The sequence below is a fragment of the Bos indicus genome, chromosome 10, assembly GCF_029378745.1.
Source record: "Bos indicus isolate NIAB-ARS_2022 breed Sahiwal x Tharparkar chromosome 10, NIAB-ARS_B.indTharparkar_mat_pri_1.0, whole genome shotgun sequence".
Classification (NCBI taxonomy): Eukaryota; Metazoa; Chordata; class Mammalia; order Artiodactyla; family Bovidae; genus Bos; species Bos indicus.
Genome location: NC_091769.1, coordinates 51253638 through 51270590, shown reverse-complemented (window position 1 = coordinate 51270590; position 16953 = coordinate 51253638). Strand labels below are relative to the sequence as shown.

Here is a 16953-nt window from a genome sequence, read left to right as displayed (position 1 = left end):
AGATAGACAAATTTGCAGATATGAACCCATGTGAATAATGAGGATCAACTGTACATACATATCTTTTAAATTAAACCCCAGAAAGCTTCTTTGTATTTCATTATGTTTGAAAAGAAAAGAGATTATTTCTATTTCTGATCTTGATATATCTATATAATGAGTGGCATATGTTGAAGAATAGGATAAAAATGTCATTGGTTACCCCACTGTTTTCTGTTAGGTTTTATGCCTACTTTTAGTTTTAAGGCAAGAATTGAACAGTTTGTGAATTGAAAATTATCTGAAATCTTTGTCAAAATCTTAAGCAACTCAGTTTCTTGAAGCTGCTTTTAATTTCTAAACACCTGTCCTTTGGGGAAGTGGTTGTTAACACACAACTTTTGCTCCTACCCACTTTTTAAATTGCTAACCCTTGCCTTCTCATTTGTTATATTGGGTTTTAATTTTATTGTGTCTCTTTCTTTTATTGAAATTCTTTGCAAAAGTAGGTGTGGTATAAGTAAATGCATTTATTAATAAAAAGAATTTCAGATAATTATTTCTTTAGCCTGGAAATGTCAGATACATCTTCCATAGCAGAATAAGAAAGAAGAATCTCCAGTTTGGCACCATCATGTTATAATAGAAAAGTCTTATTTTCATTGGCCTTTCTTCATACTTGGAACACAGTGTAAATAGAAAAACTTTTAAATTTTGAAATTATTCTTCCATTTAATATTATGCATTGGTTCCTAGGCTTTGTAGCTGAGCAGTTTCTAAATAACACAGCCACTCAACTGACATACCATGGATTATGTGAACTAACTTCAACGGTTCAGGAAGGAGAACTTTGTGTTTTCTTTCGGAATAATCATTTTAGCACCATGACCAAATACAAGGTATGATATAGAAATAGCTATTGTTATTCTGAACTAAAGGAGCTTGATTTAGAGGTGTCTTATGATCTGCTTCAAAATAAAAAAAAAAAAATTAGCATGATATTCTTTAACCATCAAATTACAAGGTAATTATTAATTCTTTAGAGTGGAAATCAGTTTTTTGTATTTATGTAGGTCTCAATTCCCTTTGCACAGATTATTGCATTAAAATGTATGTATTTTCTTTCTAAGGAAAAAGAAGATAAACCCTAGAGATAGAACTAGGATGACTGCTGATGATGGATATTTACATTTGAGATCTAAAGGACTTTAGAGGAAAGAATCAAGATTTGTTTGCATGATAGTGTTTTCTATTATTATAGTTATCAGTGTGACTTTAAATTCTTTTTATTGTGCCATTTATGGCTTTGCCAAAAAAAACTTACTGATTCATCCCTCTTGTTATCTCTTCAGCTGTTCCATTTTTAGAGCTGCCACTTAATTCAGGAGTTTATCAACTTATCTCTAGACTTCTGTGCAGAATATTGCTCTGATCATGTCAATAATGTAGCAAAAATGTTCAGTAGAACACAGTTCCTAGAGGATAAAAATGCAAGATATTTTCTACTGTCCCGTTGTGCCAACACTTTGCTTCAGCCATAATGATCTGTCTACTCATTAATAACCCTTCATCCCCTTATACACTTTATGTTTTCCCATTTATGCACTTTTATTGCCATTTCTTACTCGTTAATCCCTTTGTTTACATTCTCACCCCTCTTTTCTTTAGAAGATTTATTGATTTTTTAAAGATTCAATACTTTGTTTATTTCTATTTTAGCTGTCCTGAGTCTTTGTTGCTGCACATGGGCCTTCTTTAGTTACAGCGAGCAGGGGCTACTCTCTGGTTGTGGTGCTCAGGCTTCTCATGGCAGTGCCTTCTCTTGCTGCTGAGCACAGGCTCCAGAGCGCCATCTCAGTAGTTGTGGTGCATGGGCTTAAGTTGCTCCACAGCATGTAGGATCTTCCCAAACCACGGATCAAATCCATGGCCCTGCATTTACAGGTTGATTCTTTACAACTGAACCACCAAGGAAGCCCCCATTCTCACCCGTTTTTGCCTATCCAGTTTTCACCTATTGTTTAAGAAGCATTTCAAATACTAACTCTTCAGTAAGCTACTTCTTTTCTCCTTAAACCAGTGGTTCTCAACCCAGATTGTATACTAGAACTGCCTAGCATACAGTTTTAAGGGAACTCTTAAAAAAGTCCCAATGCCCAGATCCCAGCATGATCTCAATTAAATCAGAATCTGTAGAGGTGGGACTTGGTGCTGCAGCTGCTGCTAAGTCGCTTCAGTCATGTCCAACTCTGTGCGACCCCATAGATGGTTGAGTATTTTTAAAAATGCTTTCCAGGTGATTTTTTTTTTAAGTTTTAAAAGTTTATTTTTGGTTGTGCTGGGTCTTCATTGCTGCCCATGGGCTTTCTTTAGTTGTAGCGAGTGGTGGCTACTCTTCCTTGTGGTCATGGGCTTCTCATTGCAGTGGTTTCTCTTGTTGCAGACCATAAGCTCTAGGTGCTCAGGCTTCAGTAGTTGTAGTGCATGGGCTCAGTAGTTGTGGCATGCAGCCTCAGTAGTTGAGGCATGCAGGCTTATTGAAGTCAAGAATCTGACTTCATGTTTCCTTCAACACATTAATCAGTGAACTGCAAAAAGCAGTATAAAATAATTATTTGTTTGCTTATATAGGAATAGCTTGTATAGTCCTAGCTTTCTTACTCTGCTGTTTGTTATAGCAAGGGTTTATTTGTATTATTGTCTTATTTAAGCTAGATATGTGATAGGTATGGACCCAGATTTATCCATATTCCTCAGAAATCTAAGGCCAAAGAACTACAAAATCAGAATTATTGCTACATAATAAATACTGCTAGGTCATCTTGCTTTATTTTACCTTATCTCCTCAAGTCCACATTTTGTTAATTCATTTAATCAAATATCTATTGGGCATGATTATGACTGAGTGCTCAGCTAAGTACTAGGACTGCAGCCTGAGCAAGGCAGCTCCTGATTTGGCAAGGGAAGCACGTTAAATAATTGCACAAGTAGTTATCATTTCTACTGAGATTTACTCTGTAAAGGCTGCATACGACATGCTGTGAGTACTTTTATTAGACTTATAACCTATTTGAGAATGTCAGGAAAAAGGGGGGTTGCAGTTAACTAAGCAGGTAGAGCATGTGTGCAATGCCCTGAGGAGGGAAATAACCTAACTTTGTAAGGAATTCAAAGAAGGCCTATGCCAAAGACTAAAGCATAGAAAATAGGAGGCATGATGTAAGGCTCAAGAAATAGATACCAGATCTTATAGAGTTCTCAGTTAAAAGGAAAAATAGGGAATTCCCTGGTGGTCCAGTGGTTGGGACTTGGCACTTTCACTGCCAGGGCCTGGATTCAATCCCTGGTTGGGGAACTAAGATCCTATAAGCCACAGTTCAGTTCAGTTGCTCAGTCATGTCTGACTCTTTGCCGACGCCATGGACTGCAGCTCACTAGGCTTCCTTGTCCATCACCAACTCCCAGAGCTTACTCAAACTCATGTCCATCAAGTCGGTGATGCCATCCAAAAAGAAAAGGAGAAGTAGACCTTGGTATCCTAATGGCCTAATGATTCCTTTTGTTTTTTTTCTCTCTCTTTTTTCCTTTTGCTTATTAGCAGGGGTGAGATACTTCAGTTGAGAAAACAAGGTCTCTGGTGTTGTTGGTGATTGTTTTACAACTTCCCAAAATTGAACTTTAGATGTTACCTTTTTTTTTTTTTTAATCAAGGCCATACCCCCAACCTATAGGTCCTTTAAATGTCATCTAGGTATTTGCAGTTTTCCTATGTGGTTGGAGAAAGTGTCCCTCTCCTAGAACTCATTGTACATTAGGTCTGTTTCTGGATTGAGTATGCATTTCTGTGAGATAATGGTAGCTGAGGGAATGTGTGCATCCTGCTATTTCTCTACTTCTAAGTTTTCTCAGTGAACCTTATTTCATGGCTGAACAGTATATCAGAAGTGGTGATACACCTGCCCCTTATATAACATTAACACATTATTGACTGAAAACCTATTAATGCCATAGGCATTAGTTTCTGCAAAAATCCCCTGGTCAATAATGTGTTGAGATGCTTTGGACTTCAAGGCAAGAGTGGACATGTATTTAGTTAGGAGACTATTGTAGGAAGGCAAGTAAGAGATTGTAATAACTTAAACTAAGATTGTAAAGAAATAGAGAGTAGACAGATTCCATAGACATTTAGGAGATATAGTCAACCAGATTTAGTGATTAAGATGGATAGAAATTATTTCAAGCATTTTTTCCGACCACAATGGTATGAAACTAAAAATCAGCCAAAGGAAGAAAAATGAGGGGAAAAAATTACATGGAGGCTAAACAATATGCTACTAAAAAACCAGTGAGTAACAATGAAATCAAAAAGGAAATTACAAAACACCTTGAGACAAATGACAATGAAAACAACTTACAAAATCTATGGGATGCAGCAAAAGCAGTTCTAAGAAGGAATTTTATAGTAATACAGGCTTCCTCAAAAACAAGAAAAATATCAGACTACTGAACCTTCCACCTAAGAGAAGAAAAAGAAGAACAAATAAAATCTGAAGTCAGCAGAAGGAATAAAATAATAGTGATCAAAGAGGAAATAAAACAGAAATTTTAAAAAATAGAAAAAAAATCAGTGAAACCAAGAGCTGATTGTTTGAAAGTATAAACAGCAAAATTGACACCTCTAGCCAGGCTCACCAAGAAGAAAAGAGAGAGGACCAAAATAAAATAAGAAATGAAGGAGGAAAAATAACATCCAATATGGTAGAAATTTTAAAAACTCATAAATTCTGTGAATATATGCCAGCAAACCTAGAAAAAAATGGATGCTGCTGCTGCTGCTAAGTCACTTCAGTCGTGTCCAACTCTGTGTGACCCCATAGACGGCAGCCACCAGGCTCCCCCATCCCTGGGGTTCTCCAGGCAGGAACACTGGAGTGGGTTGCCATTTCCTTCTCCAATGCAGGAAAGTGAAAAGTGAAAGTGAAGTCGCTCAGTTGTGTCTGACTCTTCATGACCCCATGGACTGCAGCCTACCAGGCTCCTCCGTCCGTGGGATTTCCCAGGCAAGAGTACTGGAGTGGGGTGCCATTGCCTTCTCCAAGGAAAAAAAATGGATAAGTTTCTGTAAACAAGTTTGTCAAAACTGAGTCAAAATGAAACAGGTAATTTGAAAAGAATGATCACTAGAAATGAAATAGAATCTATAATCAAATAAACAAACAAACCCCCAAACCAAAAACTGGCAAACAAAAGTCCAGGACCAGATGGCTTTACTGGAGAATTATACCAAACATACAAAGAAAAACTTATCCCTCTCAAAGTATTCCAAAATATTGAAGAGGAAGAAACACTACCAAAGTCATATTGTGAAACCACCCCTGATAGCAAAACCAGACGAAGATACCACAAAAAAAGAAAATTACAGGCCAGTATTTTTGATGAATATAGTTGCAGAAATTCTCAATGAAATATTATCAAACTGTATCCAACTATACATAAAAAGGATCATATACCATGATCAAGTTGTATTCATTCCAGAATTGCAAGGATGGTTCAAGATATGCAAATCAATCGAGATGACAGCCACCTGATCGTCTAAATAGGTGCAGAGAAAGCATTTGATAAAATTCAACACACATTTCTGATAAAACCTATCACTAGGAGCTTACCTGGTGGCTCAGTGGTAAAAAATCTGCCTGCCTATGTAGGAAATATAGGTTCGATCCCTGATCTGGGAAGATCCCACTTGCTGTGGAACAGCTAAGCCCAAGCAACAGAACTGTTGAGCCTGTCCTCTAGAACCTGGGAACCACAACTGCCAAGCCCACATACCACAGCTGAGCCTGTGTGCGCTAGAGCCTGTGCACCACAAGAGAAGCCCATGCACTGTAGCAAACAGTAGCCCCTGCTTGCCACAGCTGGAGAAAAACCTGCGTAGCAACAAAGATCTAGCACAGCCAAAAATAAATAAATAAAATTATTTTTTAAAAAATCTCAACAAAGTGAGTATAGAGGAAACATATCTCAACATGATAAAAGCCATTTTTGACAAACCCATAGCCAATATAGTACTCAATGGTGAAAAGCTGAAAACCTTCCTGCTGAATTCAGGAACAAAGCAAGGCTGCCTGCTCTCATCACTTCCATTCAACATAGTATTGGAAGTTCTAGCCACAGCAAACAGATAAGAAAAGTAAATAAATGGTATCCAAATTGGAAGGAAAGAGGTAAAACTGTCATCCTATGCAGATGACATGATTCTTTATACAGAAAACCCTGAAGCCTCCACACAAAAACTATTAGATCTAATAAATAAGTTCAGTAAGGTAGTAGGATACCATATTAATATACAGAAATGTGTTGAATTTCTTTAAACCAACAAGTATCAGAAATATTTTTTTAAAAGTCCTGTTCAAAATTTTATGGAGAAACCCCTCCAAACAAACAAACCTAGAAATAAACCTAACCAAGAAAGTGAAAGACCTGTATACTGAGAACTATAAAACATTGGTAAAGCAAATTGAAGCCAATTCAAAGAAATGGAAAGATATCCTGTGCTCTTGGATGGAAGAATTCATATTATTGAAATGGACATACTACCCAAAGCAATCTACAGATTTAATGCAATCCCTTTCAAATAACCCATGACATTTTCTGCAGAATTAGAACAAACATTCCTAAAATTTCTTTAGGACCACAAAAGACTCAGAATTGCCAAAGCAACACTGAAGAAAAAGAAGAACTGTAGGCATAATCCTCCCAGACTTTAGAATACCACAAAGCTACAGTCATCAAAAAGCATGGGGGGCGGGGGGAAGCATCGAATTGGCACAAAAACAGATATATGGATCCAGATATGGACAAGATAAAGAACCCACGAATAAACTCACACACCTCTGGCACAAAAACAGATATATGGATCCAGATATGGACAAGATAAAGAACCCACGAATAAACTCACACACCTATGGCCAATTAATCTTCAACAAAGGAAACAAGAATAGACAATGGAGAAAAGGCAGTTTTTTTAGGAAGCAGTGTTGGGAAGGTCGGACAGATGGCATGTAAATCAATGAAGTTAGAACATTCCCTCACACCATATACAAAAATAAACTCAAAATGACTTAAAGACTTAAATGTTAGACATGTCGCCACCAAATTGGGACAACCTTGAAAAAATGGACAAGTTTTTATAAACCTACTGCTTGCTAAAACTGAGTAAGAAGAAACATACTTTGAACAGACTGATCACTAGAAGTAAAACAGAATCTGTTAAAAAAAAAAATTTTTTTTTAAACAATGACAACACCAAAAAACTCCCCAGAAGCCCAGACTAGACAGTTTTACTGAAGAATTCCACCAAACATACAAAGAACTTAATCTTTCTCAAACTATTCCAGAAGACTGAAGAGGAGGGAACATTACCAAATTCATTCTACGAGGCCATTACCTAGAAGAACACATAGGCAAAACATTCTTTGATATATCACAGCAGTATTTTCTTAGATCAGTCTCCCAAGACAAAAGAAATAAAAGCAAAGATAAACAAATGGAACCTAATCAAATTTAAAAGCTTTTGCACAGTGTAGGAAGTCAACAACTAAAAGGCAACCCACTAAATGTGAGAAAACATTTGCAGATGTTGTGTCATATAAGGGGTTAATTTCCAAAATATACAGAGAACTCATACAACTCAATTAAAAAAAAATAGCCCAATCAAAAATTAGCAGAAGACCTAAATAGACATTTCTCCACAAAGACATGGCCAACAGGCATATGAAAAGATGCTCAAAACTGCTAAATATTAGGGAAGTGCAAATGAAAACCACAATGAGATATTACTCACACTGGTCAGAATGGCCGTCATCAAAAAGCTTACAAATAATAAATGCTAGAGAGGGTGTGGAGAAAAGGGTAAACTGTGGGTGGGAAAGTAAATTGGTGTAGCTACTATGGAAAACAGTATGAAGATCCCTCAAAAAACTAAGAATAGAATTACCATATGATCCAACAATTCCACTTCTGGGTGTGTACCCAGAAAAGACGAAAACCCTAGTTGAAAAAGGTACATGTACCCCTGTGTTCAAAGCAGCACTATTTATAATAGCCAAGACATGAAGCAGCGTAAGTGTACATCAACAGATAAATAGATAAGGAAGATGAGAAAGGATAGACATTTTCATAGGTGAAAGGGATTGACTTCTGATTTAAAAAGAGACCTCTTCATCATAAAGAAGGGAAAGAATAGACTATGAGTATGACTATAGGTTCCTCTGCCTTTTCTAAATCCAGCTTGTATATTTGGAAGTTCTCGGTTCATATACTGTTAAAGCCTAGCTTGAAGGATTTTGAGCATTGCCTTGCTAGCATATGACATGAGTGCAGTTATATGGTAGTTTGGACATTCTTTGAGGGATCAAAGCGCCAGCATTCATTGGATCATAGAGAAAGCAAAGGAATTCCAAAAATACATCTACTTCTGCTTCATTGACTATACTAAAGCCTTTGACTGTGTGGATCACACAAAAAAATGAAAAATTCTTAAAGAGGTGGGAATACCAGACCACCTTACCTGTCTCCTGAGAACCTGTATGCAGGACAGAAAGCAACAGTTAGAACCTTACATGGAACAACTGTCCAAAACTGGGAAAGAAGTATGTCAAGGTTGTATATTGTCACCCTGCTTATTTAACTTATATACAAAGTACATCATGCAAAATGTCAGGCTGGTTGACTCATAAGCTGGAATCAAGATTGCTGGAAGAAATATCAACAACATCAGATATGCAGGTGTTACCACCCTAGTGACAGAAAGCGAAGAGCTAAAAAGCCTCTTGATGAGGGTGAAAGATGAGAGTGAAAAAGCTGGGTTAAAACTCAACATTCAGAAAACTTAAGATCATGGCATCCAGTCCCATCACTTCATGGCAAGTAGATGGGGAAACAATGGAAACAGTGACATTTTATTTTCCTGGGCTCCAGATTCACTGTGGATGGTGACTGCAGCCATGAAATTAAAAGACTTGCTCCTTGGAAGAAAAGCAGTGACATCGCTTTGCCTGCAAAGGTCCATATAGTCAAAGTAGTCACATATACATGTGAGAGTTGAACTGTAAAGAAGGCTGCACACTGAAGAATTGATCCTATGGTGCTGGAGAAGACTTTTGAGAGTCCCTTAGACTACAAGATCAAATCAGTCAATCCTAAAGGAAATCAACCCTGAATATTCATTGGAAGCACTGATGCTGAAGTTGAAGCTCCAGTATTTGGCCACCTGAATGCGAAGAGCTGATGCATTGGAAAAGACCCTGAAGCTGGGAAAAATTGAAGGCAGGAAGAGAAGGGGGCGACAGAGGATGAGATGGCTGGATGGCATCACCAACTTAATGCACTTGAGTTTGAGTGAACTCTGGGAGATAGTGAAGGACAGGGAAGTCTATGGTGCTGTAGTTCATGGGTTTGCAAAGAGTCAGATACGACTGAGCGACTGAACAACAAATAACAACAATGGCTATAGGTAGGTTTATAGATTTGATGACAGGAAATAGAGAAAGTTACTGTTTCAAAGTTACTTCTATTTTCTATAACGTGGAAGGCAAGATCATTTACTGAATAGGAAAAGGAAGGTTTCTAACATTTCACTTTTGAAGGACCCTGAGATTTTTAGGGCCATTTGCATTTGTATTTAATGATCACTTTATTTTGTATCTTCCTGCTTCTGTAAACTCTTTAGAACACCTAGAGTAGAAACACAGTTCACTCCATGGAATTCTAGATACACTTTCAACAAAAAATAAATTTAATATCTGGATAGAATATTTTCTCAACACTGTATAGATAAATGGTATCTATAACTAGGGACCTATAATAATAATAAACTACCAGTCTATAATAAATTGGCAGTCAGTCAAAAGTATCTGTAAGTGTATTATTCCATTAATGGGGCTTATTTTTACTGTGATTTGTAGAAAAGATTTTTATGTTTTCTGGTACCCATATCATTATCTCATTTAATTTTCACAACTCCCCTGTGAGGAGTGGATATTATTATTCCCACTTTACATCTGAGAGACCAGGCTTTAAGTAATTCAAATCCAACCTAGTTAACCAGGACTAGCAGTGCTTTCCTCTGTACTTTAAAGGCTGGAATTACTTAACTTTTGTATTACAGTATTATTAGATTTTCTTCTGTTTTGCCAATTTACAAAATGTGATGGCTTTATGTATATTGTTAATACAAATAATATATACTCTGTATGAAATTATTAGAGTATTTTACATAGAATAGATTTTTGTTGAGTCTTTAATAGTTAAAATTGCCCATTAAAAAAAATAATATATTTTCACATAATAAAATGTACATTTTATATATTAATCTATGAATTTAATAATATATGTATTTTGTATTTTTTGATGAATTTAATATTTTAGAGACTGGTGAGTGAGATTAGGAAAAAGATTTAAGGTTAGGGAAGCAAACTTTGGCTAGACAATATAACAGCAGTGCTGGAATACAAAAGCAAGAAATTTTTTTTTCCTTTTTAGCCACAGCACATGGTTTGCAGGATCTTAGTTCCCAAACCAGGGATTTAACTCAGGCCACAATAGTGAAACATTGCTTCCTAACCACTGGACGGCCAGGGAATTCCCAAGAAATATTCTTAGTGGTGATCTAATTGTAGACTGTCAGGAACAAATGAACCTAAAGTATTCAGTACAGCATGGATACATGCTTTGCTATTTTACACTGCAGTTATGTCAAGGAACTGTTAAGTAATAACCAGCATTATTGTCAGTGGACCAATTATAGACTTTTTTGATAAATGTCAACATCTAAAAGAGGAAGAAATTGAGGCTGGTGTCCATAAGAAGATAGGTTAGATATGCAAGAAATGACTACCCTTTTAATTAAAACTTTTAAATATTCATGTGCTATGGATAGTAATAGCTTTCATAAAAACCCTCCTAGAATTTACCTTTCCTAAAGAGTCATTTGGAGAAAAATTATTGATAAGATTATAGTTCCTTCCCAACAAACAGCCAATCTAATAATATATGACCTACATAGAATAAATTGTAAAACTTATATATTGTATAATATGTTGAAATGCATTGTGATAAGTATTAAACAAAAGGTCAGACTTGTTCCGTGGAAAATTAAGTTTTTGCTCTTAAATTTTCCTAGAACAAGGTAGACCCCAACTGGGTATTAAAAATATGTTAGGTCAAGCTTGAAATGTATTAGTAGAGATAAGTAAGTAAACAGACAATGATAATTCAGTGTATGAAGTGCTGTAATAGTGTTAAGTCCAGAATTCTGTGGAATCACAGAAAAGGAGAAGCTAATACCAGAGTAAGGTGGGATCATTACTATCCATGATATGAATCCTCAATCACTTAGCATAGTGCTGAGTATATAGCAGGCACTCAGTATTTGATAAATTGGAACATACCTGATTTTTAAAAAAATGATCCTGGACTTAATTTTTGCTTAAAATAGTATCTTTAAACTTTATACCAAAATGCTTTTCTTTATAAATACTTTTCATGTTGCTGTAGACATTTCAGTGACCTTATAAATTAATCAATGTCTACAGCTGATTCTTGAATGTAACTGCTACTAGACAATAGGAAAGACTGTACTCTAGGAAGAGCTGTGTCTCACAGTGCTGGACACATAGTAAATGTTCAAGAGTAACTACTTAGTTTTTTTTTAAAGCTTCAGAATTTATTCAGTAATTTTGCTACTTGTACCACAAGTCTTTAAAAGAATTTCTTATTATTAATTATTAAGATTGTGTATAAGTGAAAACTTGAAAAGTATGATTCTTGTGCAATTATAAACACTATATTAACCAGTGGGAATTCTAAGTAATTGAAAGTCTTGTCCTTGGCAAATCTGAAGAAAAAATTGCTTACAAGCATTATACTAGGGACCCTTTACATATGATTGGAATTAGAACTGATGCATATGAACAGTTAGAGATCAATGCTAAATTCTATGATAATGACTATAAATACATTATGAATACATTGATTCAATAAATATTAGACTCCAGCTTTATGATACAGCCTACAGTAGGCCAAGAGATAGACTATATAGTCTGGAGAACAAGGAGGAAAACATAATCATTGCATAGCATGATTCGGTGCTACAATAAGAAAAGTACAAAATACCATTGGTGTATAAATTAAGAGCAGCAAATTGATATGGATTGGATTAGTGATATAGGCTTAATTTTTTTTAAGAAATACGCAATATTATATAATTTTTTTGTACTATGTCTTGTTATTGGATGTATTTTTTACGGACTTATTGTCTAGTATTTTTGTATTTTGTGAAAGGAGATTAAAAAACCCCAAGGGGCTGTTTATAAGTTATGAATTAGTTGAGACGCCAAGAGCTCCTAATTCTCATTATACTATGGTGTAGCAATTACAAACTATATTCAAAGTCAAGTGGATATAACTCAGGGAGAAAGTTATCTACTTGGTCTACTATTTATTATGTCATACAGTAGGATGACATAACAGGAAATTAGTAGGAATAATTATATTTTAAACAGATTATAGAATTTCTTTTAAATTATAAATTTTTTAAACTAGTTTTAATCAACAGTCCTTTTTCTTATTTCTTATTAAGGGTCTACTATATTTGTTGGTAACAGACCAAGGATTTCTCACTGAAGAAAAAGTTGTTTGGGAAAGCCTACACAATGTTGATGGTGATGGAAATTTCTGTGACTCAGAATTTCATCTTCGGCCTCCTTCAGATCCTGAAACTGTATACAGAGGACAACAAGATCAGATAGATCAGGTAAATATGTTTTATCTTCATATAGTTTTATTGATAAATGCTCATTCCTTTCAAATATGAATTTAGTTATTCAGAATTTTGAACTAAAGATTTGTTAATTAATATATCAATACTTGTGAAATTCTATTACTTCCTAAATAGGGAAATGATTATTCTACATTAATTGTACACTTTGGTTCAGAAGGTCTGATTATATTTAACTGTGAAGGTCATGGTAAAGAGTTTGAATATTATTCTAATTGTAGGAGGGAAGATATGCCAGATATTAAACATGGAAGTGACAATGATCTACTTTATCTTTTTTTATTATTATTTTTTTTTTACTTTATCTTTTTTTAAAGTGAGGTAACATTAGTTTATAACATTATATGTTTCATATGTACAACAGTAGATTTCTACTTCTGTAAAAAATATGGAATGCTTCACAAATGTATATGTCATCCTTGAATAGGGGCCATGTTATTCTTCTCTGTGTCATTCCAATTTTAGTATATATGCTGCCGAAGGAAGTACTGCTTTACCTTTTTAAAAACCTGCTACGTGGCAAATGCATAGGAAGGACACTGGTATAAGCAAAGTAGCAATTTGTTTAGCTTTAGTGGTAGAGATGAAGAGATGAGTACATATTTGAGATCTATTTTGGTTAGTCAGAAAAAAGAACAGAGGGAGTCTTCAAGATTGCATGCTCTGGGTAAAGAGTAGGGGCTGTTCTAAGCCTTAGAATCCAAGGTAAGGAGGACAGACACTTTTACAGCGGGAGCTGCACTGCTGGTAGAATTCTTATTTAGAACTGAGATAGGTGAAATTTTTGCTTGTTGGTGGGTAGGCTTAGAGCCACAATTGTGTTTATTACTAGAAGTCTAAGAGTGATGTGACATTTTCTTTAACTTAGGCGGAAATATGATTATGTTAAACAGTTGGCACATGTTTTGCTGATAACAATTTAAGTGCATAGAGACTGTGTTCATTTAGCCAGTATTCACTGAGCAGTTGTATTGAACACTGTAACTAGGTCCTGGGGACACAAAGATAAATCATTCTGTCCTGTTCTCAGAGATTTGGCAGTCAGTTGGGGAGGCAGGTGTTTTACCAACTAATATATAAGTTCTGTAACGGCAGTTTGAATAGCAAGCTGTGAATGGACAAAAGAATACTTGATTCAAACAAATGCTAATCTTTCTAGGACTCTCAACTTTGCTTTGACAGCCATAGTAATCCATACTCATTTTCCTCCAGAAGGTATACAGGGGCATTTAAGAGAAATATACAAGATTTTTAAACCACTGTATATAAAAAATATTGGCACAGAGGGATTGTAGTAAAGCAGTAGATTGCCACAGTAATCTAGTCATAAGATCTTGAGAATATACGTATGATATTGTTTGCAAAGTAACAAAGAAGGGAGTCTTTGCTGATGGTCCAGTGGCTAAGATTTCACGGTCCCAAGGCAGGGGGCCCAGGTTCAATCCCTGCTTAGGGGACTAGATCACACATGCTGCTACTAAGAGTTCACATGCCACAACTGAAAAATGATCCTGCATGTCAGATCAAAGATCCCATGTGCGTCAACTAAAGATCTCCCTTGCCACAACTAGGACCCAGTGCAGCCAAATAAGTGAATAATTTTTAAAGTATCAAAGACTTGGCAAAGAGTGGAGTTTGAAGAATCGAGGAGAAAAATTTGAAGGACAATTTCTTGATGCCTCTAAGATGATCGATAGTATAAGGTGTTCACAGGCAACAACCTTTTACATACCTTCTGTGATTATTTATAATTCTCTTACCTTGAGAGTGTGCTGGGGGAGGTGCACAGAATAGTCAAGTTTCATTCAGCACTAATTTGTAATAAAAGTGGATAACTTTTGAAATTAAAAGACGCTTACTCCTTGGAAGGAAAGTTATGACTAACCTAGATAGCATATTCAAAAGCAGAGACATTACTTTGCCAACAAAGGTTTGTTTAGTCAAGGCTATGTTTTTCCTGTGGTCATGTATGGATGTGAGAGTTGGACTGTGAAGAAGGCTGAGCGCCAAAGAATTGATGCTTTTGAACTGTGGTGTTGGAGAAGACTCTTGAGAGTCCCTTGGACTACAAGGAGATCCAACCAGTCCATTCTGAAGGAGATCAGCCCTGGGATTTCTTTGCAAGGAATGATGCTAAAGCTGAAACTCCAGTACTTTGGCCACCTCAGGCGAAGAGTTGACTCATTGGAAAAGACTCTGATGCTGGGAGGGATTGGAGGCAAGAGGAGAAGGGGACGACAGAGGATGAGATGGCTGGATGGCATCACTGACTCGATGGACGTGAGTCTCAGTGAACTCTGGGAGTTGGTGATGGACGGGGAGGCCTGGCGTGCTGCGATTCATGGGGTCGCAAAGAGTCGGACACGACTCAGCGACTGATCTGATCTGATAACTTTTGACCAAAGATGCATCACTTTATCTCATAGGAAATAATCTGAGTATGTGTATAGGAGGAGGAAGAGCATGATTAAGTAATTGAATATGATTGTTTGATGGATAGCTACGTTGGCTTTAAAAATTGTCTTTGGAAGACTATTTAATAATTTGGATCTGTGTTTATGATTTTTTTAAAACAGAAGACTCTTATGACATTAAATAGAAAAGAAAACAGATTATGATAGTTTCAGGAATTGGAAGATGTGTTTGAATCCGTATGTGAATATAGAGAAAACCAAGATGAATTATGTATTAATTGTTAACAGTAGTTGACTCTGTGATGATGATATGGTAATCTTAACTTTCCTATTTATGCTTTTTTATTTTGTATCAATTTTCTATAGACATGTGCTTCTCTCTTTTATAAACTTTCTTGAATGCCTTATATACTGCTGCTAGAGAGAATTTTGAATGAATTTTTAAAATATTGGTAACAATGGCAGTATTGCTGAAATTACACTATTTCTCAAACAAATAGTAAACTTTTATTTTTATATTTAACATCTAGTATGTTTTTAAAAATCCATTTTCATAGATTTGTAGATATAATCTCTGTATTTATACACATTAGTTCTTGGGTAAAATCTCACAGCTAAAGATGGTTGTCATTTAATTTCTTAGGACTATCTTATGGCTTTATCTTTACAACAAGAACAGCAGAGCCAAGAGATCAATTGGGAACAAATACCTGAAGGAATCAGTGATTTGGAACTAGCAAAGAAACTCCAAGAAGAAGAGGATCGACGAGCTTCTCAGTATTACCAGGAACAGGAACAAGCTGCAGCAGCTGCTGCTTCTGCTTCTGCTTCTGCTTCTGCTTCTGCTTCTGCTTCTACACAGGCCCCGGTAAAGACTAGTGTTCTGACTCTTAAATATACGGATCATTTTAGCAATAAAGAAATGTGTGCTGAGATTAAAACTTTTAAGTTAGGTATTGACTCTGTTAGCATTTTAGCATCCATGGGTTTTATGACACAGTCCTAAGTTTGTGATTATCTTAATATATTTCTAATTTAGTTAAATTAATTTTTTTCTGAGGTTTTGATGGCAAGATTTTCTAAATTAAATTCTTAATAGCTTCATACAATATAAACCAATTTGAACAAATCTTTCCTATCAATTAGAAGGCAGTATGAGGTACTGCTGGAAAGAATGTGGACTTTGGAGCCAGATAAATGTGGATTTGCATTTTCTGCTTCTGTCTCCCCTTACTAGGTACACCATGGACAAAGTCCTCTACCTCTCTTAGCCTCGTTTTCCCTATTTGTAAAGTAGAAGATAATACTTAACTCTTAGGTTTGTGGTTAACAGCAAATAATGTTAGCACTTAATCCAGTGTCTAACATGTGCTGAGTATTCAACAAAGGTTATTAGCACCTTTCCACTTTTCCCTTTTCCCAGTTAAATGTTGTAAGCACTGGAAATGTGACTAGGGTGTTTCTATTAGTTAAATCTCATTAAATGAGAAAAATATTCTCCTTCTTTTATGTTTAACAGTACCATGTTATAACTGTTCCTTTGATTTAGGTGTACTAGGAAGCATGATGTCTTTTAAGTTATGATGAAACTTTAAATATAGAGGTCTCTATTAACATAGGTATAACATTTCTATTTCTAGCTCAAATATTGATAACTCCAAGCTTAAAAGTTGAAACCTACCATCTTATGGTTAGCTTTTCACTGAAGTTCTCTCATTTCAC

At 35.7% G+C, this 16953-nt stretch overlaps 1 protein-coding gene and 1 non-coding gene across 3 annotated transcripts in view; one reads left to right on the top strand and one right to left on the bottom strand.

Moving 5' to 3' along the window:
* The window catches only part of MINDY2 (MINDY lysine 48 deubiquitinase 2), an 85445-nt gene that overhangs the window by 52383 nt on the left and 16109 nt on the right, over positions 1 to 16953 (top strand). Inside the window, exons 6-8 of one of the 2 annotated variants that reach the window (XM_019968759.2) lie at positions 736 to 878; positions 12620 to 12793; positions 15875 to 16099. In XM_019968759.2, coding sequence (XP_019824318.2) covers positions 736 to 878; positions 12620 to 12793; positions 15875 to 16099 — 542 coding nt within the window. The remainder of the gene's footprint in view (positions 1 to 735; positions 879 to 12619; positions 12794 to 15874; positions 16100 to 16953) is intronic. The other variant, XM_070797489.1, reaches the window with a different exon arrangement.
* On the bottom strand, positions 13200 to 13306 carry LOC139185554 (U6 spliceosomal RNA). The gene has a single exon (XR_011569123.1). It is a non-coding gene; the product is annotated as a U6 spliceosomal RNA (small nuclear RNA).